The 27,587-nt window shown below is 41.2% G+C and overlaps 1 protein-coding gene across 1 annotated transcript in view; it reads left to right on the top strand.

Annotated features, from left to right (window-relative positions):
- The window catches only part of plcl2 (phospholipase C like 2), a 39,480-nt gene extending 12,098 nt beyond the window's left edge, over positions 1 to 27,382 (top strand). Inside the window, exons 2-6 of the mRNA XM_026183506.1 lie at positions 10,851 to 13,331; positions 14,787 to 14,990; positions 19,395 to 19,470; positions 24,865 to 24,974; positions 26,494 to 27,382. Coding sequence (XP_026039291.1) covers positions 10,851 to 13,331; positions 14,787 to 14,990; positions 19,395 to 19,470; positions 24,865 to 24,974; positions 26,494 to 26,697 — 3,075 coding nt within the window. The 3' untranslated portion in view covers positions 26,698 to 27,382. The remainder of the gene's footprint in view (positions 1 to 10,850; positions 13,332 to 14,786; positions 14,991 to 19,394; positions 19,471 to 24,864; positions 24,975 to 26,493) is intronic.
- Positions 27,383 to 27,587: the final 205 nt, after the last annotated feature.

Genomic DNA, 27,587 nt, shown 5'->3' with positions numbered 1-27,587 from the left:
ACTACTTGGCTAACAACTTGTCATTTCCAAGCTGTTGTCCAGTGAGCATTGCCTTCTCCTTTCTGACTATAGTGGGGACCTTAATTGACAAAATGAATTTTATGTTGTATAGAGTGAGACTTCAAACTTGTTATTGAGGCAACAAATGCGATTGGAAAATATTTAATTAATCAATTAATTTAATTTAGGGTGTCTTTTTTTCCCCAGTGTCTTCCTCGTGTGTCCTGTTCATCTAATCCACACTTAACCCATCCAGGAATCCAAAGGTCATAAACAAACAAAAACTAAATGTGATATTTATAAAGCAGCTATTCTATAGATGGTCACTGATATATGTTTTTAGAGCATTAATAACTAGGGATGGGTATCGTTTAGGTTTTATCCGATACCAGTACCAAACTGGTACTTTTGAAACTGTGCCGGTGCTTAAACGGTGCTCGAACCGGTGCTCGAACCGGTGCTTAAAGAATGGAGAACACAAAATTGGTCCAAAAACCTCTCATGTTCAGCTGTTTTTTTTGTAAAAAGACAACAATGTTAGCCTTTTCTGCAGCTATAGGGGATTTATGGCATCACGCTTGGCTGGAAGCAGTGCTTAAACAATGGAAAAAACATAAACTTTGTCCAAAAACCTCTCATGTTTAGCTGTTTTCCACTTCCTCTTTGGTCATTTTAGCCTTTTTGGCCAGGGTGAAGGGAGTATCTGCCATCAAACAAGAAGACAGCCGCATGTAACTACGACGGTGTTTGCTAGTTCACCTTGCATGCATTAATTTAATAACATGGTTAGCCTACTCAACGTAAATTATACACGAACAACATTAAGCTACTGACCCAGAGAAGAACGGCTGCTGCTGCCGTCATCATCTGTCATCATTTCTGCTACACTGGCAGGGCTAGGGGCCAGGACTCTACTTTTCGGGTTTTTGGGGGATGTTGCTAACTCCGGGTCCGATAACAGGCACCACACCCGCAGTAGATGTTCTTGATGTGAGGTCTCACAGCAAGCTATCAAATACGGTGCATTTCTCGGCTTTTAACAAAATGCTATACGTCGCCAGGTGTTTCATCAGATTCGAGGTGTTACCTCCTTTGCACAGTATCACCTTAAAGCACTTGTTGCAGGCTGCTGAGTTTGCATCTTTTGCTGTGAAGTACAGCCAGAATTTGACCGCTTCGCCTTGGGCGTTTTTAATCTGTAGCTCTGCTCTAAAAGAACATATGTACCTGGGCCCGCCTACTATCCTTGGAAAGGTAAAATGATTGGCTAGAATCCAAAGTGTATGACATCTTAGGGAAAAAAGCACCGAAATAAAGCACCGAAATGTGCGCTGCTTTTTGGTCTGGTTACTACCATTTATGTCAGGTGGCACCGGATACCGGTACCCATCCCTATTAATAACAGGGCTAGACTAGAGCTTTTTTTATAATATACTCTGGAATCATTATTTTAGTTGCAATCTGCCTATTGCAGTCAGAGGTTCAGGTTTCTTTTTGTGGCAATGAAAAATGTGTGTCAGTAAAGAAAATCAGTGTGGGCATCTCTTAACAGTTTAGGTTTTGCTTTGGAGTATTTGTCAAACCACCAGACTGGTTGTAGAAAAGATAATATGTGGGCATGTGGGCTGTTCTTCTGTCTTTATGTTACGTATGTGGGAGTGGTTTGATGTTATTGCTGCCTAATGTCTGAGGTGACCGACTGATGACTGTTTGTTTATTGGTCTCTGAATAAGACCCACTGAATTTGCAGGCAAATTAGCTTAACGTGGGAGAATATAGCATTGATCTGGTGTAAGCAGAGCCTTTTAACTGCTCTTCCAGTGAGATTGTTGTGCTTAAAGTAAGCGCAACAGTCCTAATCAGCTACTTGAATTAATTCAGTCAGATGTATAAAGTGACTCAGGGAAAACTGCAGAAAACACATGCATAAATGTTATGCATAGAACATTTTATATTAACCATAAATGAGACAATAACACAATACATTAAATGAATACAGAACATGAATGTCAGATGGCACCCTGACAATGAAAATTTAAAGCAGGTGTTTGAGCAACGTATGAATTCTTTTTTTTACTAGAAACAACTGCAATAAAATGGTAATAAATTCAGAATCATGTTGGAATGAAGGAAGCAACTGAACTTTCTAAAATTCACTAAGTCAGCAGACCGCATGTGGTGTTTATGTGTGCGTTCTTTGGAGTGGTTGCTGAGTCAGACAAAGTAAGGAGATGGGGAAGGAGCAGTTTGAGATGGGATCAGAGATTATTTATTTAACAAAGTAGAATCTCAGAAAGCAATATGTTATAACCCAAGATTTTACTCGTGAGGTCTAATGAGGTAGTCATACTTCTGCATCAAATCTACACTGTGAGTGAGCCATAACCACAAGCCCGACATCTGCAACTGCACACTACATCGATGCAACCTGCAGTGACTGTACCTTCAGGTACCTTTGTTTCCTCCTATGCATTTATGGCTACTTCTTCTTGCCACCATTTTTCATATTGACTGGAAGCAACTGAGATCTTGAAGCTTAGGTGATTGCATTGTAACAGTATCACATTTTTACATTTATAAACATTGTGAATTTGAAATGTAAATTAAAGAAACTTATGATTTTGCAATAAACAATACAGTGTAAAGGAGTAGCAAATGGCCCAGTCTTTATATTTGCTAAATAGAGGAGATCTGGAGGAAGGGTGAAAGGTCCACTTCTATGAAGGAATGTTTCTGAGCATGTGTCACTCCCACGCTCAGCTCCAGTTTATTTTTCCATCACTGGTCCTGTTGACTGTTTTACCAGAATTATTTTAGATCCTAGATTGTCAAATATGATAAACATGAGGTGTAAAGCTCTGTATTGAGTTTCCTTTGTGGCGTAAAGGGTGTTTGGAGGTGAAATTCTTTTCAAGGCAAGAGACATAACTTCTCTGCGGAAATCTGGAGAAGCCTCAAAGATGAAACCCTGAGTCATTATTTCCTTATGAGAATTAACCCGGCCTTCTCTTCCCTCCATAGGGTACTGATTGCCCTTTTGACTGTAAGCCATTATGTTGTTAACTCTCTGAAAGGAGGTCCAAATTCTAGTGAATTCCAGTTTACCACTGTAGAAAGGAAAAGAAATGCTGTGTTGTGGAAAGGGGGTCTTTGACCCTTTTTATTCGGAGTAGCATGAAAGGCCGCACGCAGTGTTCATGGATTAAAGAAATGTCCTACATATTGATGGAAAATATTGTGGTGACCTTGGAATGAGATCTATTACTGGTAATGAATCAAAACTCAATTATGTTTGGTTGATGGCTGACATTTCTCTCAAGGTCCAATAAATTCATACCAGCTATAAAGATAACAAGAAACCAGTTGCAGAAGGTTACATGGTCATGGGTAAAGGCTTAGAAAAAGGGCATTTGATGATAAGAAGAAGAAGAAATCTATTGCTTCTCGTTTCAAACAGCTCATATCTACAGGGCAGGTATCATTTACAGTATGATTTTCACTGGTTTAAATTCATTACTAGCTTATTGTCATCACTTTGATGAGCAATTAGGAAATTGACTAATTACTCAGTCTTGCATTTTTTTCTTCCTTATCTCGTTTTGAAAAGAACCATAACAAATTAACTTTTTGTGAGGGCCTTACAGGAAATTGAACAGAAGTTACCCCTGTGTTATGTCCTAGCGCTTGTTGTGTAATTCAATTGATTGCGCAGGCTGCCCTCACAATGTCACGAAAGATTGATCAGGGTATGAGATAAGGTGATCAGTATGCCCATTTAGGCATATTTGTTACTGTTGTTTTTAATGTTATTGCACTGCAGATAATGCTATCAACGGCTCTTTACAGTTCACACAGTTTAATAAAATGTGACAGCTTTTGTCTAAAACTTAGTAAAGAATCAACCCTGTGGAATATTAACTTTCTGTACTATTAATAAGTAAAGATTCTTATTAATATCACAGAATTAACAGATTCATTTATTGTAACTGTGACTAATGTCTCAATCTAATATTGAGAAGATGATAGGCTCGCTCTCTGCCTGGAGAGCTGATGATGTAAAGCCTGGAACAGCTCCATAGAGAACAGTTGGAAGAAAATGGTGGTAAGCAATTAACTCAGCCCACCCAAGGCAATTTTTTCCTTGTTAATTGTATCCTCTTCTTTTTCAGTGCTGAAAATGTTGCCATAAAAAGACTTAAGTGTCAAATTTGAGGAAACATTTTAACTGTGTGGATTTTGTTGCACATTTTGGTTGATTGTCAGGAGAGCAAGTCCTTTGGATTGTGGGCTGTAGAACATTACATTGTAACAAGATGAATATGCTTTTCACTTCACCTAACAGCTGTTTCTGATTGGTGTAGTTTGTGTTTAGCAGATAAGAAGGGTCTCTGCTACAGTGGGTGAATCTACATTATATGGACAAAAGTGAGGCTACACCTGTTAATCACTGAATTCATATGTTTCTTTCAGTCCCATTGCCACTGGTGTATAAAATCAAACACCGCCAAGTTCCAATGAGGAATGAGGAGTTGCAGTGCTCTGCTTGCTCATTAACTGCGGAGTTTCCTAACCTCCTCTGGTATTAACATCAGCATAAAAACTGTGCACTGGGAGCTTGATGGCGATGGGTTATCATGGCCAACAGGCACCGCCAAACATTTGACAGAGTGATGTAAGTCGCGCAGCCACTAGACACTTGAAAAGTGGAAACATGTTGTGTGAATTGACAAATCATGCAGTCTGCATTTGGTGAATGTTAGAAAAACATCATCTGCCTTACTGCAGCATTCCAAGTGTAAAGCTTGGAGCAGGAGGGATAGTGGTATGAGGTTGTTTTTCTGGGTTTGTGCTGGCCCTTTTGGTTCCAGTGAAGAGAGATCTTAATGCTTCAGTTTACCAGGACATTTTTGGACATTCCAGCATGACCCTGCATGTGTACAAAAACAAGGTTCACAAAACAATGGTTAGATGACTTTGGTATTTGGGAGAATGTGAGTAGCCCGCACAGTGCCCTGAACCCAACCCAAAATGTGATGTCATAAAAGCCTATGTATGTTTATTTTGTGCAAGTGGCTGTATGTACCTAAACGGTATCCAAATTCACTTTTTGACTCAGCAGCCAAGCAGACTAGTAGATGGAAAAAGTCCATTGGCCAAAAATATTTTTAATACTTTAAAATTATAAATTGCTTTTTGATGTTGCATATTGATTAGCCGCACTACATGTTATGACCTACACAGTATCCTGTGTTGAGATGCACCCACTGGATTGGCTGGTGACTAGAATTGGTGGGTTTTCAGCTGATTGGCCAGGACCAGCTGATGAGTATAACTGACTCTAAAGATCCACTGCCATGTGCCAATGACCCGTCCACATCGCTGTAATCGTAAAAATCAGGATGCACAGCAGCTGCTAATGTGCTAGAGCGGCATCTGTCCTTTACTTGTTTTCACAGCTCTGCCAATCCCTATATAAACTTAGTATGCTCAGAAGTCTTTTCTCTCATTGTGTGGCAGCAGTTTGGTAATGTTAACTGTTCAACATTTATTAAATCCAAGGCTGAGCTGATCTGCTCAGCTCACAGTAGATCTTTCATGCACTGAATCTACAGCAGTCACCCTCCTTTGGATGCTTTGAGCCCTGGTGTAGGGATGTGAGCTTAAACAAAATTTAAATCCATTTATAATTGCAGCATCCAACAACTATGAAGAAGAAGACAATTGAGATAAAACAATTTTCAAATTTAGTTTTTTTTGTAATCATGTGTTGTTTTGCATCTTCTTTTTATCTTTCTTTGACAGCTATGTGCCTTTGCTCTTCGTTAAACCTCAAACACATCCCCCTACAGGATGTGGCAGGTTTAGATCAGCTTTGATTACAAAGAGTAGTAAAAACCAGTTCAGCCCTTCGCACACACTTTGTTTTCGAGAAGCCCGGCAAGGACAAGCAAATAAAAAATGCCAGTTTTCCTTAAAAGTTCAACAAATGCACGATTGTGTCAAACACCCAGCTATGGTGTTAATTAATCTTGATCTCAGAACATGCCAATATAATTGCAAGTAGATATTTTTTCCATAATTGATCAGCCCCATCATATTCCTTGATTTGACTGGCTAGTAATCATGTCTTGGCTGGAGAAGCCATAAAGATGGAATAAAAGATGGAAATAAAATGTGTGTCAGATTGTGACCTAAATAAGTCGAGGGCATAACCAGAGTGCCCGTTAACAGGGTAGAGATTCTTAGCATAGTTCATTATGACTGTTTTGGTTAGCTTCTCACATGCTAGGTGGTGGACACCCTGTCCTGATTTACTCACACTTTGTGGGAGTTAAACATTACCCCTCTTGTATCCTAGGAAGGTCTGTTCTCTAACCCTGACCTTTTTCCTAATCATCTAACTTAAACTCTACTTAGTCTAAGAGATATCATTTGCCAATCTATAACTGTAGCAAATTAATATGTGATAGAAAATAGGTAATTCACTATTTTAAATGAAAAGATATGCTTGGTTGGTGGATTTTAGATTTTCTTCTTCCACTAATCTCCTTGTCTGGTGAGTCAATCTTGGACAATGGCATGGATTATTATTTGCCCCTAAAAGAGTAGATAGTACAGTTATTGCAGGCTGCCATCTTTTGAGCAAACTGACAAAAAAGGCCACAGCTGATCAATCCGCTCCATGTCAGTTAGATTACACAACACAAAACCTCTTAGAGATTAAGAAATGGATGGTTGAAATACCCAACCAAAAAGTTCTTATTTTGAACCACTGCACAGAAAAACAAACAGAAGACAAACACCTGCATAAATGAAAGTTGAATCTGTTAAACTGTATGGGAAAGATACAGCAGGTTGGCCTTTTTAAATACATATTCCTTTTTTATTTCAGCATGGAAAACTCGTGTGAAAAACAAGTTTTAGTCACAAGTTTCATTTATATCCACTCAGGAAATGGCAGAGCTGTTAGATTTATCTTGTGTTACCTCTTTCACACTTCATGTGACCAACAGACTCTTACCATATGGTACATAAAAACAGCTGGGTCTGCACCAGGTCTGAACTCCCCTGGGATTTGACAGCAGTGCAGCTGGAGAACAAAAAGTCCCTATTTGCTAATTTTAATAAAACCGAATTCTCATTACTAGAAGATTGTGGTTGTTTGTTGTTGTATAGTGTATTAGTGAGCTAATATCAGTTTAACTGCAATATAATATCTCATGTTTCTTTTTCTTAGTTAAAATAATTTTTTACGTAATAAAAAATAAAATAAAACAGTGTATTGTTTTGTTTTTGGTGTTTGTGCACTTTGGTTTACGTTGCGTGCACAAGCAGGAACAAGTCTGTTCCAGTCGTCCAACAAGTTTTTAGCATTGCCCCCAGGTGGTAACAATGAGTTACATCAGGTAGTTTGTCAGGAAGCTCTGCAGCTCTTGTAGTCCCTTAGCGCTGCACAAGTCTTAGCTCAGCTAAAATATGCAAATATTTTTGTATTCAATATTTCTTTCTCTTGCTTTTACTGTTATCTGGTTATCTGGAAGCTGGCAAACAACTGAAACTGAAGAACGCATTTCGAGCTGCCAGGCACGAGAAGATTGTATAGAGGGGCGAGATTAGATGTTGCTATGCAAGCAGAGGACACATGGAAATCTGAAGACGACTACTAACAAAAATGTTAGTAGTTTTTTGGACCTCTGGACTAGACCTCATTTTATGTTTGGACAAAGTCTGCCACGTAACAAATCAGCCACAACTATTTGGGAATGCTTTGTGAAAGGAGGGCGATCTTCAAAAAACAGTTCCTCTTGAATTTCTTATTTATTTATTTGCAAGAAATGGGTAATTTTTCCTCATTGTTTATATTTGTTGCATATCTAAAGCGATATACCCTGATATGGCCATATCTGAGCGAGGCCAATATCAGCTGTCCAGTACATCAGTTTGGCTTTGTGTAAAGGTATATATATAATATACTGTTTTCTTTCTAAGACCCCTAACAGTTGAGACACTGTAGGAATTCTTGTTGACGACTGTGATTTTATAAATTAGCAGTAAATAAGGGCCATGCACCATCACAAAGGGGCACATTTGTGGCTGCTTGTTACATTTGTACTCAGATGAAATTCATTTCATTCACTTAATTTTTGTTACTGTATATTTAAGCCTGTCCTGGCACCGAGCTAAAAGGTGATTTATGCTGCAGTGAGACTGAGGTGATGGTTGTTGTGGAGGATTTAGGTAGAACAGTAGAGCAAAGAGTAATGGGTCCCATGTGATGTCTTCAGTTGCACAGACAGTTCATAACTGCTCGCTGAGCCAGAAAAAAAATGCAGTTTTCCGTCCGTTAGGGAATTCAGACTCCTATGGGATCTTTGAGCAGTTGGACATATGCAGTCTTACTTGGTTCTCTCCCCCACTATCTTGCTGTCGACACACACACACACACACACACACACACACACACACACACACACACACACACACACACACACACACACACACACACACAGATATCGAACATACACTGAAACCATACATACAGGCTTAGAATTAACTTCTCTTTTCAGGGTGTCTGATGGTAATACCCAGGGTATTATCTTAGCATTGTGAAGCACAAACAAAACGTTTAATATTCTCATTTGCGTTCTACTGTCGTGCCCTAACAATGCAGCACGGGTTTCCTTCTCTCAACAAAATTAATAAAGTAATAAAAGTAAAAAAACGAAACCATCTGTAATAAACATAATGAAATGAGGATCAATGCAGAATATTTCTCAAAACCGGAACCTCCATTGTCCTGCTGTGTATTGTTCTGTTGCAGAGGATTCAAAGAAGGGATGACTAATAGCGTGGCACGGTCATGTATTTTGGATGCTTACCCAAGAAAATAATGTTTCTGTGTTTGCTTACAGTCCTTGTTACCACACAGTGATGTTAAACAGACTGAGCGGGGGTTAGATAAGGTTGATAAGTACTGAATACAGCTTGTACTTACTGGTGCTATAATGTCTTGCTCATGATATATATTTACACCCATACTTTTCTAACATATGGTCCTGTGGAACTTTTCTACTCTAATGAAGTTACAGCCCTTAATTTTTGACCACGGATCCCAAATAAAGGTCCTTTAAATCTGACTAAAAGTCAGCAGGGAAAGAAAGATCACCATCTTTCTTGTAACTGCTAACATTACGGGGAAATTGTAGCTAGCTTGATCTGGTGCTGTGCTTTGACTTGGCAAAGAAACAGATGAACAGAGATAAGTGATGGAGATTAATATGTACCCTATAAAACAAATAAATGTAGCTATAAATAGCCCATCTGATCATGATCATGTTGTCTTTTGAAAACCATGTAAGGCTAAATGAAGCTGCACTTGCAGCTTGCAGTATTGTGGATCACCTGACTGAAAAAAAGACTGTTGCATAACAGTTTTTTTTTGTAAGGAAACATTAAATGGTAAGACAAGGGTGCTTTGGCAATCTATACCTATTGTAGTGCACTGGGTGTGTGCACTACAATAGGTACACACTGGGTGTGTGCAGTATTTTTATCTCCTTATACTGACTGTATTATGGTTACTGCCTACTGATGACTATCCTAAAATCCACCTTTTTGTCCAGATCAGAAGGATTATGTAAGGAATTCCCATTTTAGGTTGGGGCAAGAACTGACCTTAAGCAACAGACTGCAAAATAAGGTCCATCCATGATCATTACAGGGGCACAAGATAAGAGTCAGTGTCTGTTTTTTTTATACTCCAACACACAGATGCTGATGAATCAATTTGGAAAAAAAATTACATTATATAATTGTTTCGGTCTGTGTTTCATCTCAGAAGCGCCTACTGACAGATTTGCTTGATCATTTCTGTTATGTAAGATGTTTGTTACTACGCTTGGTTGTATAGATGGTTTTTATGTTAGAGAAGATTTTGTTTCAGCCTTCCATCCTCATCATTCCAGCTACTTAGACATCTTAATTGTACAAACTAATAAACAATCTCACTGAGAGTGGGCTGTCGGCAGCAGGGAGAACTATCAGGAGTGTCCATTGCTTTTGCTGCATCTTGACCTCTATATACATGATGTAATAATGAGTAGCCAATCCCTTTGTGCCTCTAAAAACAATAGCATTTCACTCATTCAGTCGTTAGATTAAAAGAAAATAAAGGTTGATGTTTCTACTGGAATGTATTGCAACGTAGTCTAGTTACATCATATAGCTGAACAATGCTGCCACAGGATGATTAATAAGGGTGTGGGTTTTTCTAAAATTGTGAAATGACTTCAATAATGTCAAGTGTAAAATGCTGTTGTACTGAAGGGAACTGCTGCGATGGAAAGAGCAGGGTTCACTGAAAATGTCAGACGTGTGACTGCTGTAGATGACTGGATTTGTGTGGGTGATGCTCTCCTAAGGGAGATTCCTTGTTGTATCTGTATAATACACAGCGACAGGTGCCTTAAGTCAACCAACAAGGTTGCTGCTGTTGGACCAAGAAGGAGGACTATCTGGGCAAACAGTATGTCAGAGTGGGCAGCATGCTGGGTGCTGTATTTAGATTTTTCTTGAGTTGGAAAGAAATAAAAAATGTGGAGATTGTGCTACAGGTCTGCTAGAGAGATTGATGACTCTAAAATTAACCTGGGGGAAAAAACAAAATAGTGATCCACACGGAACAGTACTTTTTTAGTATATGATTTAAGTAAGCCTAGACTGGCTTACCCCTTTAAAGTTAAACCTTGATTATAACTGCATACTGTCATATTTTCATTGTTGTTGTTGTTTCCTGTACTTTAAATGAAAAGATTTCTATTGATACACAGTGTTTTTCCTTTTCTCTGCAGGATGGAAAACAGCGGAAGGAAAGAAAGAAGACTGTCTCATTCAGCAGCATGCCCACTGAGAAGAAGATTAGTAGCGCAAGTGATTGCATCAGTGCCATGGTTGATGGGTCTGAGCTCAAAAAAGTGCGATCCAATTCGCGCATTTACCATCGCTACTTTCTCCTTGACGCCGACATGCAGTCTTTGAGATGGGAGCCTTCAAAGAAGGAAGTAGACAAGGCTAAAATCGATGTAAAATCTATCAAAGAGGTTCGGACAGGCAAAAACACAGATACTTTTAGAACTAATGGAACCTATGATCAGATTTCGGAGGACTGTGCTTTCTCTGTCATTTTTGGGGAGAACTATGAGTCCCTAGACTTGGTGGCGAACACTGCAGATGTAGCCAACACGTGGGTCACAGGGCTGAGGTACCTGATATCCTATGGGAAACATACCTTAAATATGATTGAGAGCAGTCAGAACAACATGCGCTCATCGTGGTTAGGTGAGCTTTTTGATGAGGAGGATACTACAAACAGCAAGCAACTTTCTATATGCACTGCTGTACAGTTAGTCAAAAAGTTGAATCCGGGACTCAAAAATGTGAAAATAGAACTGAAATTCAAGGAGCTGCATAAAGTTAAGGACAAATCAGGTTCGGATGTGGCAAAAGAGGAGTTCATTGAAGTCTTTCACGATCTTTGTACCAGACCAGAAATATATTTTCTCTTTGTTCAGTTTTCCAGTAATAAAGAATTTCTTGATACCAAGGACTTAATGATATTTCTGGAGGCAGAACAGGGAATGGCACAAGTCAGCGAAGAGACCAGCTTTGACGTAATTCAGAAATATGAGCCATCGAAAGAGGGCCAGCTCAAAGGTTGGCTGTCTTTGGACGGGTTCTCTAACTATCTTATGTCCTCAGAGTGCCATATATTTGACCCTGAACATAAATCAGTCTGCCAAGACGTGAACCAACCCTTGTCCCACTACTACATCAATGCATCACACAACACCTACCTGATAGAAGATCAGTTCAGAGGCCCCTCTGATGTGACAGGCTATATCCGTGCTCTCAAGATGGGCTGCCGCAGTGTAGAGCTGGATGTGTGGGACGGACCTGATAATGAACCTGTAATTTACACTGGTCACACAATGACCTCACAGATAGTTTTTCGCAGTGTCATTGACGTCATTAACAAATATGCCTTTGTTGCCTCTGAGTTTCCATTGATACTGTGCTTAGAAAACCACTGTTCCTTGAAGCAACAGAGAGTCATGTTCCAGCACCTAAAGAAAATCCTTGGAGACAAGCTCCACCTAGATCCTCCAAAACCTGAGGACTGTTACCTTCCATCTCCTAATGAACTGAAGGGGAAGATCCTACTGAAGGGTAAGAAGTTGGGCACAAATTGCACTGCTTCAGAAGGTGAGGTGACAGATGAGGATGAAGGGGCAGAGATGTCTCAAAGGATGAGCATTGAGACTGCTGAACAACAAACAGTTGCACTCAAGAAATTTCAGCTGTCCAAGGAGCTCTCTGATCTGGTGACTTTGTGCAAGTCTGTGGAGTTCAAAGACTTTCCAACATCTTTCCAAAAACAGAAGCATTGGGAGCTGTGCTCTTTCAATGAAGTCTTTGCCAGTCGCTGTGCCAGTGAATTCCCAGGTGACTTTGTTAACTATAACAAGAAGTTCCTAGCACGGGTTTACCCTAGTCCCATGCGGATTGACTCCAGCAACATGAATCCACAAGATTTCTGGAAGTGTGGCTGTCAGATTGTAGCAATGAACTACCAGACTCCTGGCCTGATGATGGATTTAAACATTGGCTGGTTCCGTCAGAATGGGAACTGTGGTTATGTGCTGCGTCCAGCGATCATGAGGGAGCAGGTTTCATATTTCAGTGCCAACACTAAAGATTCAGTGCCTGGTGTTTCTCCACAGCTCTTGCACATCAAGATTATCAGTGGACAAAACTTTCCAAAACCCAAAGGCTCAGGTGCCAAAGGAGACGTAGTAGATCCCTACGTGTATGTCGAAATACACGGCATTCCCGCCGACTGCGCTGAGCAAAGGACTAAAACGGTCAACCAAAACGGGGACAACCCTCTGTTTGACGAGAGCTTCGAGTTTCAGATAAACCTCCCCGAACTTGCAATGGTGCGCTTTGTGGTGCTGGATGACGACTATATTGGCGATGAGTTTATCGGTCAATACACAATCCCGTTTGAGTGTCTGCAGCCAGGTTTCCGCCATGTTCCGCTGCAGTCTCTGACAGGGGAAGTGCTGCCACATACCTTATTGTTTGTTCATGTGGCAATAACCAATCGAAGAGGAGGCGGCAAACCTCACAAAAGGGGGCTGTCTGTACGAAAAGGCAAGAGGAGTAGAGAGTATGCAAGCATGAGGGTGCTATTGATCAAAGCTCTGGATGATGTCTTCAAAACAGCCATTCAGCCACTGAGAGAGGCAACAGACCTCAGAGAAAACATGCAGGTAAGGCATGAAGTATTGATTTTTTTTTTTTCCCCACCCTTTTTTTGTGTGATTAACTAGAGTGGGTCTGAATTAACAGTGTCATCCAAGATATATTTTGTACTGCATGGATATGCATGGAAAGTTTATGTCTGAACACATCTGAACAGTAGACTGAACACAATCTATTAATTATAACTAGATTTAATACAAGACATCTAAAGTAATTTAAAACAGCGGTCCCCAACCTTTATTGCGCCACGGACCGGTTTATGCCCGACAATATTTTCACGGACCGGCCTTTAAGGTGTCGCGGATAAATACAACAAAATAAAACTAGTACCGGTACCGAAAAAAAGAAGATTTATTCATAACACAGGTGAAAAGACCCAGGAAAACCGAGTTAACGATAAAAACGAAAACAAAATAACGCTGAAAACCGATAAAAACCCTGAAAACCATACATTTCACACCTGAGCCTCAACTCTCGCGGCCCGGTACCAAATTACTCACGGACCGGTACCGGTCCGAGGCCCGGGGGTTGGGGACCGTTGATTTAAAAGACTTCATCTTTGGAAAGGAAACACAAAAACCACCACCCTGGACTGAATTAGATTTGACCAAGTCCTTATGTGTGTCAAGGAATGGAGAGAAACGAGCAAACATAATGGTGAGATCCATGTTTTAACGATCCATGTTATAGAAGTTATTCATAACTTCTATTGTGTAAACTGGACCACATTTTTTAATGGTACCAGTGATGGAAAAACAATATAAAGCTGTTTGTTTTAACTGCTTAGCTTTAACCCACAGTGTTTAATGGACTCCAGTCCAGACAGACTTACTGTGATCCCTCTTTTCAGAAAAAGAGGCATTTATGTCATTGTTCAAGCTTTCAAAGAAATGCAAAGGGCTGCATAGGAAATACACTGCTCGAGTGTCTCTGCACTGTGGATGGTCTCAGGTTGTGTTTCTTCAGGCGTTGTATTAGGTTTTATTTTGGTAGCGTTGTTTATATTGCGGTCGTTGTGTGATAACAAGCCACTGGCCTTGTGATTATAACACATCTTGGCCCTCCTGCCAGTTTTTCCCTCTGCTTGTTTATGTAGGATTTAAATTTGGCCTTTCACAGAAAGGTTAGGGTGTTTGTGTCTCTGTGTGTGTCTGTGTGTCTTTGTGAACCTGGTGTCAGTCCAAAAGGATTGAGTGTTTATGAGTGGCTTATAAGAGCCAAAATGAAAGTTCCCACAGGTAATGAATGAGCTTCCAGGCGTTTCCTTTGAGAAAGTGCTGTTCTGTGCGGTTGTGGGGCAGATGAAGGGCATATTTTCGAAAGCTGGAATATTAGGTTCCTTTCCTTTTAGACTTTTTGTAATGCTTATGCCATTTGATGCATGTTTTGCTTGGCATGCCAGTGTAAACCAGCATAAGTTCATGCAAGCCAGACTGTAATTACGCTTTCTCCATTCTCTGCAGAATGCCATAGCGTCCTTTAAAGAGCTGTGCGGCCTTTCAGCGGTGGCTAACCTGAAGCAGTGCATCTTGGCCCTTTCCCCTCGACTGACTGGGCCTGACAATAACCCCCTTCTGGTGTTCAACCTCAATGAGCAGTACCCCAACTTAGAGCCTCAAGGCCTGCTACCAGAGGTCCTAAAGAAAGTCGTTACCACATATGACATGGTGAGAAGTTTTTTGCATGATTCATTTACTTTATTTACACAGTAGTAACTCTAGTGAATATCAAAAATGACAGTAAATAAAAAGAGGAGAGAGGCATTCAATTCCATGACCTGAAATAATGTCTAGAAACAAAGTAGCAGATATAATTTAATCTCTTGTCGTCTGGATCTAAGTGTGTTCTGTCTTTGTTGTCCAAACTCGTGGTTCTTTTGCAGTGCATAGAAAAGAAAACTTAATTTGTATTTGGCAGCAACCCATTCCACTCATGCATGCTTTTGCCATCAACAGGAAGGGATGATCTAACAAGGCAAACCAACGCCAATCAGATCAATACCTGGGCTTACTGACCTAATGGGGACACACAGAGATGGTTAGGTAACAGGGCTGAAGTTCTGTTAAGTAATAAAATCAATGTTTACAAGTTATGCAACATGCCATTGAGGCTATTCCCAGCTACACCATTAACCTTAAAACACGATGTTCTCTGACACTGATTCTTGGCACAACATGAACAAGGAGGCAAAAGCACAGCAACAAGAGAAACAATTTTGTCTCTGATTTGAAAACTTAATAAACACATAGATTAGGTATGAACATTCAAGAAAAGAAAGTCCAAAATCTTTTTTTAAACCAGGCTGTAAATATGATTTTTACTGCTGGAAAGATGGACGTGTTAATACAACACTGGCTTACCTACTAGTCCCATGTGGCCATTAGAGAAACTACAGTTCTTGGCTCTTTTGTCTTTAGGTTCAACTCTGGATTCAAAGAATACACCTGTGCATTTGCATTATTTGTTATCCAAATGATACATTATGCATTAAACTAAAAAAATGGAAATGGCAAAAGCTTCATACCTTGCAACTCAAGGACGAACATAGGAAAAGGACTCTGATGCAGACCGATTAAGGTGACCCCTCTGCTCTATTCAGACATGAGAACGGAAAGCTAGGTAATTGGCCCTGATGGAAGGAGCGCCAGGAAAATTGAGTTGGAGAGGAAGAAAGAAGAAAATGACGGGTGTTTGGGGACTAAAATCAAATAAATTAAGATCAAGGGCTTAAGTGGTGTGAAGCTGCAGGCCTTGATCATCAGCAGAGTGCCAGAAGTGATGGCAAGCAGAAAGGTGTGGCGGCAAAAGATGAGCTGACAAGTGCATACGCGTAAGAAAAAGAGGGAGTGCAACCTTAAAATAATGTTAAATAATGTATGGATAAGTACAATTAGAAATTCTGGTAGTGTGTCAAAATCCACCGCAGGGAGTAGCCAGGCTTTCAGCTCCTGATTGGCAAAAATAGAATGTGGGTCTCAATGCTGCCCATTTGTGTGCTAAGAGAAAAAGCTGGAGAGACTCGGTAGTATGCCAGCTCGAGCTCTTAGGTAATATGGTCCGATTTCTGTTTGTACTCACAACAGATTAACTAAGGGCACAGAGTGTGGATGGAGAAAATACAAAGTCTTTGAAACACTGAACCGAGGGGACTTCAAAACCCATATGTTAGGCTTTTATTGGGGAATAAACTTTGTTCTAGAATGGTTCTGCTAAGATGTCTGTTATCTGCAGTTCAACCGCATACATCAAACAAGACTCATTAACACAATATTTTTAATAACATTAAAGTTGTTGTTCACAATATATATTCTCTTTTTAGTTTTAGTTTGCAGAAATGTATCATTGAACTAACGTCACCTTGAAAATAAAAGACCATTTGTGTCTTTGTTAATGTGGGTGGTAATAATAATAATAACAACAACGGCCATAACATTTAGAGGATGCAGTTTAGTGTGCAAATAGGGAGCAGTCCACCCACTTACCTTACTAGAATATGCCTTTAAAGACGCTTGATTTGCTGTGTCTGCCACCAAGACAGTAATTTCTTTACCCATCAGGAAAGTAATCACAGTGTGTGAGGCAGCTCTAAGTGCCGCAACTGCAGCTGCAGAGTGAGACAAACAGCCACAGTCACTTAGTCATGACTGCCTGTAGAAGAACATGGTGAGTCACCATATGGGTTTGTGCAACGGTGTCTGTCCCCCATACTGAGCACAGTATCAGGCAATGACTCTGCATAGTCATGCTTCGGGGGGAAAAAGGCTGCACGTTCATATTTATCTTCAGAAAACGTCTGCTGTGTTCTCACTTATTTTCTTAGAGTGCGTTAGAAAGAATAGCAGCTCAGGCCGTGACAAGTCTGTCGACATGCTCATAAAGGATAAGGCTGGCATTATTTCATATTTTCCTTATTAACACATCTGAAAAGACCAAAACGGTAGGAACAAACAAAGCTCTCTAATTTCATGGATTATACACCCTCGATTCCTTTCCTTGTATCCTTCCCGTGCATCTTAGTCCCTCCTACCAGAGATGCGAGGAGAGAATAATCGAGGCAACGGGGATTCAACAAAATGAGACATCCTCGCCTCTCAGCCATCAAAGCTGGCACAGCAGCAACATAAATTTTGTTGTAGTCCAGCTACTGCTGTATTTTATTGATTCAGATATGTGATCACATGATGCAATTCACACCATGGTGCAATGTGACAAGGTAGGCTATCATGCAGGCGATTAACCAAATTGCAAATAACTGAAACAGCATGCGAGTGCAAAGATCTAGTTGTTTGTGGTGTCGTCGTGTCACCTGTGTTTGTATAGGTCAGCTGCGTGCCACGCCTTTTACATTCTGATGGCAAAATCGCTTCTGTGCATCCTCGAGTATTACTCCTCTCTCCTCTGTCCTTGAGAAGTATGTTAGAAATGAAGGCATCCTTCAATGTGGTGTCCAGTGATGGATTTTGGAGTCACAGGCAGGAGGACAGAGAAGATTGCGAGGCACCAAATAGAGAAATGAGAAAAGCCTAATGTGCTTCTGGAAGGAAGATATATGGTAGTAAAATGTACCATAGTTTTGATTTTGTTTAAAGAGACAGCTTTATTAAATACAAACCAGACCTGTCGCACTTTTTCAAATTCTCCCTACGTATCTTTTGTAACTCGGCAACAAAGTTCAGTTGCGGATAGAAATTTTGATGCCTGCTAAGTAACGTATGGTCGGCGTATGCTGAACATGACACGCGAAGCAGACACAAACAGAATACGTAATATTGCATTGCAGGATGATGATGAGATGAAGATAATATACATGAAAATCCAAAGAACTGTTAATCATCAGTGTATGTGTGATAATATTCGTGCAAAGTTTTGTTCAGATTAAGCACCAGTTAAGGACGAGGTGGGACTGCGTCATTACAGTAAGACTGTCAGAGCAGTGAAGTACAGCCTCTGTTGGATTAAGTACTATATATTTTCCCCTCTATCGCTCTCTATACGGGCCTCCCTGATTTCCCTCTTCTCTGGGATCTGGCTGGCAGGCTCCAAAGATTGATGTTGGGGCCACAGTGATGCTTGTTTTTGGCTTTGTCTCTCCGATCTCTGCAATAAAACATTATTCATCATTCCTTAATTTCCATCTTGGCAGCTGAGCCGGGCCGCCTGGCTTCGCAGCACAACCTCTATATGCTTAAGTCACACCGGGAGTGAACAAGTCAATTACGACCGTGCCGCACCAGTAACCTACAGGCACTTAATTGAAATCAAAAGTGCAGTAACATTAGGGTATAAATAGCATCCCCATCAGATGAAAAAAATGAAGCTATTACTAAAATAATTGTGGCAAAAGATCCAGATGGTCTTCCAGGCACCCTGTTTACTCCATGCTTATTTACCCCCGTCTCTGACAGCCTACATATGCACCATTAACCTCCTGAAACAACATGCTGCTGCCGTCTTCCTTGTGTTAAAAAAATGTTTTCGTTATTTCTTTATTTTTTTTGTTTACTGTTAGGAAGAAGCAGCGCTGGCATTTAATATGTAAATGGATTGCCACAAGAGTTTCAACAGTCTGCAGGTCAGCAGAGTTTGTGCACTCAATTAGAGGTGCGCATAAGACCAGAGGAGCTAAACTTAGCATCTGTCGCAGCTGCAGCTTCACAGAGAACACAGTAATGGTGTTGCTGCTTGAGAATGACTGACATGTTTTTAATTGAAATGACCTTAATTATCAGCACTTCCTTTGAAAAAAATACTTTCCAACCAAAGTCAGATTTGCACATATATATTTTTCTCATTTAAAACAGGACACTGGTGGTGTTTCAGGGAAGAAAAGTAACTTTTAATAAACAACCTAATTGCTTGTGTCTCCTACCCTCTAATTTTGGCTTTCAAAAATGCAATTTAGCAGCCTGGCCCACTCACATCCCCTGTAATAACAACTTGTTTTCTAAGCACTCCCTGGATAGAAACTGCCTGCTAGCAGACAGACTGCTTCCTGCTTTGTTGTGGGATGCTAGTTTTGCTGATGTGGAAACTAAAGGCAAATGTGAGCAAATATGTTTGTGTGCTTTCAGGTAATCCAGACCAGCAAGACGCTGCTAGAGAGCTCAGAGGGGGTGTACGAGAGAATCCTACAAACCCAAAAAGCAGGTAAGATACAGTCACACAGGAGAGGAGGAAAACCCTTAAAAGGCAGAATTTCCTGACACCACTAATCAGCATCTGAGTGTTTGCCTGTGGCCGCATGTCTCCTCTGAAGCCACAGAGGTGACGTGGGATCAGTCAATATGAATTAATTAGAATTTTCTTATTTGCATAAGTGGAATTACCATTTGATTCAGGTTCATTAATGTGATCCAGTCACTGTTTCTCTTTGAAAAGCTGCCATTCAAATAGAGGTGTTTAATTCACACCTGTAAGAGCCTCTGTCCTGTATTCTAATTACATGGTTCGAGACTGAGTGACGAGTGAAATGGGGGAAGACTGTGTGAAGTTAATAGATGGCAATCTATCCACACACACGCCATTCAGTACCAGTTAGAGCTCCATGCCTTTATGGAGCCTTGGCCTGCCAGCCGATTGTAACATTTCGACTTTGTGTCAATAAGGGAAAAGCAAATCCATTCAAGTTTGGTCATCCTCATAGCTCACTGGATTTAAGATGCAGCACACAGATGGGCTCTGGAGGCACCGTTTCTTCTTGAGTCTGTGTTAATGATTGAAGAGGACTGCCTTTTATTTTAGGGCCGTTCTTGTTTCATGAAGCAGCTATAGCAGTGAACCAAAAATATGGGTAAAACCTCTTAATTTTGAAGCTAATGTGATTCATATTGTAGCACTTTCTCGCAATGAATCCTGTCTAAGTAGTCTAGAGGGCTAATTTAACATTGAGCAAGCCTGCTGGAAACGCTTAGTGAGAATGGAAGGGCGCAGAGATGGACCATCATTACCACAGCTCAGCTTTATTGGCTTTCAGATGGGTGACTTATAAAATATTCATTGTCTATTGTCTTGCTGCATCAGAGAGGATGACGACTGTGCCTTTTTAAGCAATGTGAATCAAAGGCATTTTGGTGTTTTTCGTTTCAACCACCTTCCAGACCTTAACAATTACCAGCCAGTGGCTTTGGGCTAAAGATGTACTTGAACTTACTGACATCAGAAAGATCCCCCAAAGCCTTTGAATTTTTATTTAGAGCATTTTCTGTTTGGCTCCAAATTGGACTGTAGCATGCACAATTCAGAACAGCTTCTGTCCTAAATGCATGACCTGTTTGTGTCCCTCAGCCATAATAACACCCTGTGATCTGTACGGCCTTCATTGTACACATCAAAAGGCGTCCTTTTTTTCCCCTCTTTTTTGGCTTTTCTTTGTCTGCAGTTTGCAAATTTAGACTATGACGTTACTGTTACCGGCTTACCACAGTGAGATTACATGTGCCAGCTGTTGTGTTGCTTATCTTCCATGTAAAGTAGTTAAAAAGATAAAAGCCTGAAAAAGATGCCTGCCAGGCATTATTAGATCATTTTTACCTCACAAAATTGCATTTCATTATCAGTTCTGTTGTGTTCCGGGGCAGATGCTTGATCTTGATTTGTTACTGATTTAGAGGAGATTTAAAAAGTGGCTATTATCATATAATTGAATATGCTAGTATGCCTGCGCAGGTTACCAAACTGAGTTTTGAATTAACCACATTTTAGTGGTAAAGAACAGCGCATCACTCTTGTTGAGCTCTCACCTCTTTAGTGCAGCCTGGCTCATAGCAGATAACTAGCTATTATGATCCAGTTAAATTGTAAAGTGTTGTAGGCAGACACAGACTGAGTGTGGCATGTGAACAGTTCACTAGTCGATTAAATGTTATACGCTACAGTCAGTTAAACTCTTTAATTAAAGCTGGCACACCTCCACCTCCAGAATACCTTTAAAAAAAAAAAAAAAGGACCCTCAGAGTTGTTTGAGGGTGGAAAACTGTCTACAGTGGTCGACTGTAAACATGTTTTGGAGATTTTTTACGTGGGACTGTACAGATCAAAGATGCTTTTGTTTCCTTGCATCTTACAAATTTAGAGCTTGACAAGAATTGACTGCTTTTCAAAGCCAGCCTCAAGTGGCCACTAGGGGAACTGGAGGTATTGGCGCTGTTTTGGCTTCAGAAGTTGCTCCTCGGTCCGACCTGACAAATGCAGCCAATGCGAGCGTTTCCTGGTTCAGCTGCGTTGAACTGCATGGCCTGTGTGGAATACATTTCGACCAATAGAAACGCAGAACGACATGAAACAGCATATATTACACGTGAAAACCATGAGCTGCCTCAAAAATGTAGGCAGGGTGCAGCGGCCAACCTCCTGTATGGAAGGACATATTAGGACACTTTAAATGAAACCATAGTCCAACAAACGAGTAAGACGGGAGTAAAAATTTAAGAAGACAAGCATTTTATTTTTTTTTTTTTATTTCAAAAGCTTCCAGAGAAGCATGATGGGGACTTAAATCTCAAAGCATATTTATATATGATTATCCAAAATCAACTGGAGAAAATTAAACAACCAACAATTGCAAACTAGGACACAACAGATGGCAAACTGATGAACTTGAACATTGATTTATTTTCCATCCCAAACTGACATAATTCTATCCCAGCGGTGCATGCAGCATGGTTTTGTGCGTCTGTTGAGTAGAAACTGGGTCAGTATAAACCCAATTCCCCCTTTACAGAAAGCAGAATGTTTCAGCAGGAGCAGCTATTAAAGCTGTGAATAATCCATCACATCAGCTCAGACGAAGGAGGAGAGAGAGAGAAAAAAATGGACGTAGGTGGTGTCGGCGAACTCAGTCAGGTGTTTGCAGCTCAAACAGGGATGTCACCTCTCTCACCCGATACTCACTTAGGTTCCAATTAACATTTGGGGGAGCTGGATGGCCAAAGCTGCTGCAGACTAACATGATCAGCACAGAAGATGTTCTTTTAAATGCCAAGTTCAAAATTACAGTATTCAGTGCAAAGTGGAGCCACTGTGACATTTGGCAGAATACAAAGCAAAGAGCCAAAGTTTATTTTACAAGATAACATGACAGATTCTCAAAAATCAAATTGTCTAAAACAATCTTGTCCCTTTAAGCTTTCTTTAATCCGTTTGTAGAGCAGTGGATATTTTAAGGATATAATAACCATTACTTTGATTCTTTTCATTTTCTGGCTAATTATCTGCTTGTCAGCTTTTCTACTTTAAGATGTAGATTTCTGAACATTTATACATAGAGTCAACAGTTTATCATCACTCCAGTTATACATACAGACACACGACTGTATACAAGTACAGTTGTGTGAGTTCTTAGCCAAAAGGCTTAATTTCAGCAATATTAAACAAACAGAAAAAAGTGCAATTGACCAAGAAGCTGTTGTATTGTTGCAGCATCTCTGGGGACTGGCCCATTGTGGTAAAGAATGAGTTGAGATTTACTGATCAATATACACTTTATCCTCACCCGTGGCCACGAGCTGGGAGTAGTGTACTCTGAAAGGGGTATGGGCACAGACACAGGCCGAAGAGCTCAGTGAGGGGGGGCTCAGAGCAGAGCCACTGCTCCTCCACACTGAAAGATGTAGTTCACGCCTCCCGGACACCACCTATGCAATGCGTTTCTGGCACGTCCTACCTAGAGCACTCCAGGACATCCTGGAGGCTCTGTGTCTCTTGGCAGGCTTGGGAACGTCTCAGTGTCCTGTGAAAGTGCTGTTGGATATAGTGGGAAGAGGGAGGTCAGGTGTCTCTGCTTAGACTGCTGCCCCTGTGACCCAGACCTGGATAATTGCTTAATCTGGATTTGTACTCCATGTCTGATAAAATTAGGTTTTAGTGGCATGTGTGGTATAAGTAGATATGATCCTGTCTTGCTGAAAGAATTATGAATTTAACCTATTGAAAAATTCAGGTCATGCTGCAATCCTTCACATTACGCCTCAGCCTTCTCGAAGCGGGCTTTACTGTACAGTTGCAGTCTTGCAGCATTACCTCAGAGATTAGAGTCTCAAATGCTTTGCTAAGAACGAGCTTTCCCCTTTCTTGCCTGCCAGACTCCATAAAACGTTGCTAGGCAACCTTCAGTGTAAGTTAAGTGTGTGTGTGCACCTTCTTCAGCACCGTCATGGTTCATGTGCGCAGCAGCAGCAGCTCTGTAGTTACAGTAGTGACCTGGAATTAAACAGATGTCATTTCACATTCGATTATAGCAAAAAATGGTGGGGAAAATACAAAAAAACAACTTGGGAGCGGTGACGTGACATCTGCTACAAATATGATAAATGTGTCACAACTGACTGAGTCCCGTCAGCTTCCTGAGGTTGTATTCATGCCAGAAGTCTGGTGACAGACGCAAATCCTCAGTTGAGTGGCTCCAAAACAGCCCAGCACCACACACCTATAATGGAGATTTCACACAAATGGGGTTTGGGGGGGGGGTTGTTGTCTCTCGCTCTCTCTCTCTCTCTCGTGCACACCATGTTTCCATGGCAACAGCACTGACAGGAACTACGACTGGCTCAAGCTGTTATCAGAGATTCAAGCGGAAATGTATGTGGAGTTTCCAGTGCAGAGATGTTACGCAGTCATGGAGTCTCTGCTCTGTCTGCCTTTGGTTTATGGTTCTCAGGCTGAAGTTTCCTGTTGCTGCCCTGCAAAGCAAAGTCAACTTTAAACATGTCCTTAGTCAGACTCAGTCATGCAGAGGAAGGAGGGGGAAAAATAGGAGAGGAGGGAAGAGGTGGGAAAGCTCCTCAGGAGACAAATCCCTCCTCTGTTGGAGGCCGTGATGCTAATCCACAGTGAAAGAGCGTCGTGTCCGTCTCCCACTCTCTCTGTTTCTGGGTCTCTTTTATCCCGCCTCACTGTTTCCTTCTCCTCATCTGTACTCCTGTCCCTTAGCATCCCTGTATTAGGAGGGTTTACCCAGGATTTGCACACTAGTCACTGCATGATATAGATTTCCCATTGATGATGCTGAAGAGAGGCATAAAACAGTCCCTCGCTGACAGGGACATCCCAGTGAAAATCTATGTATAAACACTGTGTGGATTCTAATAAAACAAAGCAGTCCCAAGAAAAGTCGGATACATTTTCCTTCCGCGGTCAATGAAAAGCTGAAAAACAGAGCACATTTTCCATCACGTCTGCTTTCCACACGACTTAATATTTTCATGGCAGGCGCTTGAGTTTGTGCTACAGGACAATCTCACCTGCTTTCCAGACCTGGTATGTATGTAACTGTGGCCACTGCGATCCATTATCACCTCGTATGCGTGCAGTGAGGAGACAGTAATGCTCTCCCACCTCCGGAGAGTCTCTGTACTTCCGCTGCTGGAGAAATGTGAATGTCGACAGTACATGCCAGGGTCTTTGCTTGCATGCGTTTCCTCACAGTGACAACAAGCCTAGCAAGCCTCGCATATCCCAGACTCCACTCTCGCAGCAGCTGTTCTTCTTTCCTAAACAAACACCGCACTGACTCGACACTCATTCTCGTCTGTTTCTCTCTCGCAGCTATGGAATTTCACGAGAACCTCCACGACCTGGCTGTGAAGGAAGGCTTGAAAGGCAGAAAGCTGCACAAGGCTGTGGAGAGCTTCACGTGGAACATCACCATTCTGAAGGTGAGATTTTCAGTCACATCACTTATAAGTCAAGCCAGTTTTATTAATGGAGGCCAATGCCACCACGTTGCTTAGAGGAGCTTTGCATAATAACCTTTATTTATCATACAATGGGCCCTGCTCGCTTCATCCTCTCACTTCGCTGTAAGCTACATTTCTTCTGATCCTTTTTGACATCATGACATTAGTTGGGAAAAAAAAAAAAGTGCCTTTCAGCAAGTGTTTAGAGGAGTCTTGAGATTTTCAGGACACAGGGATTGCTTGTATACGCTCAGCTTACTTAACCTTTATCCTGCTACAATGGCATGTAGACTGTATACAAACGAAACAAAGGAAAGGAATAAATAGATACACTACAGTGAGCTGCATGATTTATGGCTAAAAGCACCGAGTGTGTTCCCTGCCACAGCACCAGGACCAGAGCTGATCACTGTTAATCAATAAGGTGTTACAGTGCAGATCAAGTTTTGATCATAGTCAGCCTGACAAGTTGAACTAAAGTGCACGTTGATGACTGCAGCATCAGCTACTCTGACATTTAAAGGAAGTGACGACAGAGAAACGCTGCTGGGAGGAAATCTGATTGTTGGTCAGGAAAATGATCTAGTCGGCCGTAAATGCTGCTTTAACAGTGACGTGTTCCACAATGATAAAGGCTCTCACGTATAAAAGAAACCTCATGTAACTTGTGTTTTAACCAACTTAAAATGAACTATTTAAGCCTGCTGTGGACTTTCAGTGTTAGAACTGCACAGATGTTCAGGTAATGTTGAAGCAGTGAATACATGTTTAAGAAAAATAAAGTTACAGGTAGAACTAGGTGTGAAAAACATTTCAAATTTCATTAAAAACTCAACTGTATGTTGTGCTTATAAAACCAACTGCAGTGAAATTAAAGTATACAGGAGACGTGTTCAGCTCTGCGACCTGTTCAGGGTCTGACTCTCGCCCAATGACAGCTGGGATAAGCTCCACCCTCTCTGTGACCTTGAATTAGACAAGCGTTTAAAAAGATGGACGGATGGATGATTCGTTACGTTTGTCACTGCACAGCAGAGGCACGAGGACACTTTGTGGGACGTTAGTGAAACTGGAATGTTTATGGACTGTGAGTCAGTGACCTTCACAAAGCATTTGTAATAAACTTTTCGGAGCCAATAACATCTTAAATCTGACACTGACACAACTCTACAACACATTAATCTAAACACAGAGGTAAGAGCGATCAGCTCTGCAGCTTCCTCCCTGAGCCTGGTTCAACTAGAGGTCTTTAACCCCACTGTTCCCAAGTGCTGTTCATAGAGAATAGAAAATATATGCTAATAATATACCATCAAATATTTGGGGTGCTCTTTGATATTGTATGGTTTTCTTTATTTTACAGTGTAACACCCCTTGAGATGTTTGTGTAGTGAATTAGCGTTGCACAAATTAAACTGAAAGAAGTTTTACAAGCTACAGTTTTTCCTGACACCCAATTTGCTGCTGTCTGACTCTGTGATCTGTGTTTACCTCTCAGGGCCAGGCGGATCTACTGAAGCATGCCCGAAGCGAAGTCCAGGAGAACCTCAAGCAGATCCACTATGCCGCGCTCACCTGTAAACTGACTAAAGGTAGCGCGGTGAGCGGTTCCTTCGGCTCTGAGTCCAAGAGCAGATGCAGCCTTGAGGCCATCCCGGAGAAGGCCATCGCGGAGGAGGAGCTGACGGACGAGGACAACTAGACGCGCAGACCTGACGCCCACCTTCAGACCTCCACTCTGTTCTTGCCTCCTGAGCTCAAAACCCAAAGCTTTGCTCCTTCACCAGTCTGTGTCTTTACCCAGACATCACTGCTCCGTGCACGCTAGTGTTTCTTCACATTCCATCACAAACATTCCTGCATCCCAAGCGCAGCTTTAACCTCTCTAACTTCTGCCATCAGTAAAACGCTGCTTTTCCAGGCACGAGCTCAGTTCACCACACGGCTTCACTGCAAGTTAATTCAAGTCTAGATAACTGGCAAATTACTAATGGAGCATTTGCTGCACATGTGCCACCAAACCTTCCCAGTCATCAAGCTCAGATCTCTACATCCTCCACGCCACTGCACAAGTTTGCTGCCATTCGTCTAACCCCAACTCTTCTCCTGACTGAACCAGGAGAGATGAGTGAACTACCAGCCACCAGACTGTTTAAGACATTCAGCTGTTTGGAGACAGTGCACTTCTACTCAGCAGAACAGGTGTTAAGAAAAGATATGAAGGAAAAAAAGCCGCGGATTGTTGTAAGAGATTTCCTAAAGCACAATTTTCTGGATTTACTGTATGAATGTAACGGGACAGGAGGAACAACAAGCCGACGGGAGAAGTCAATAAATGGTAGACGAACACATGTGAATGGGAGTAAAGAGCTGTTTACAATACTGAACTTGTCCATGTTTTTGTCTGCCAAAACAGTATACTGTGTGTATATATGGAGTTTTCTGTTACCTTTTTTTCTGCAGAGTGCATCATTTTATTATTGTACACTTGGAAATACAAGATTTATTTTATAAAAGATATATGAATATGTCTGTGGAAATACAAAGTTTTATTTGTCTGTGGACATCTGGTAACGAGGTTTATCACGAGGA

Source organism: Astatotilapia calliptera, chromosome 11, assembly GCF_900246225.1.
Source record: "Astatotilapia calliptera chromosome 11, fAstCal1.2, whole genome shotgun sequence".
NCBI lineage: Eukaryota > Metazoa > Chordata > Actinopteri > Cichliformes > Cichlidae > Astatotilapia > Astatotilapia calliptera.
The sequence above is the reverse complement of the archived record's forward strand: the minus strand, read 5'-3'. Positions and strand labels throughout refer to the sequence as shown.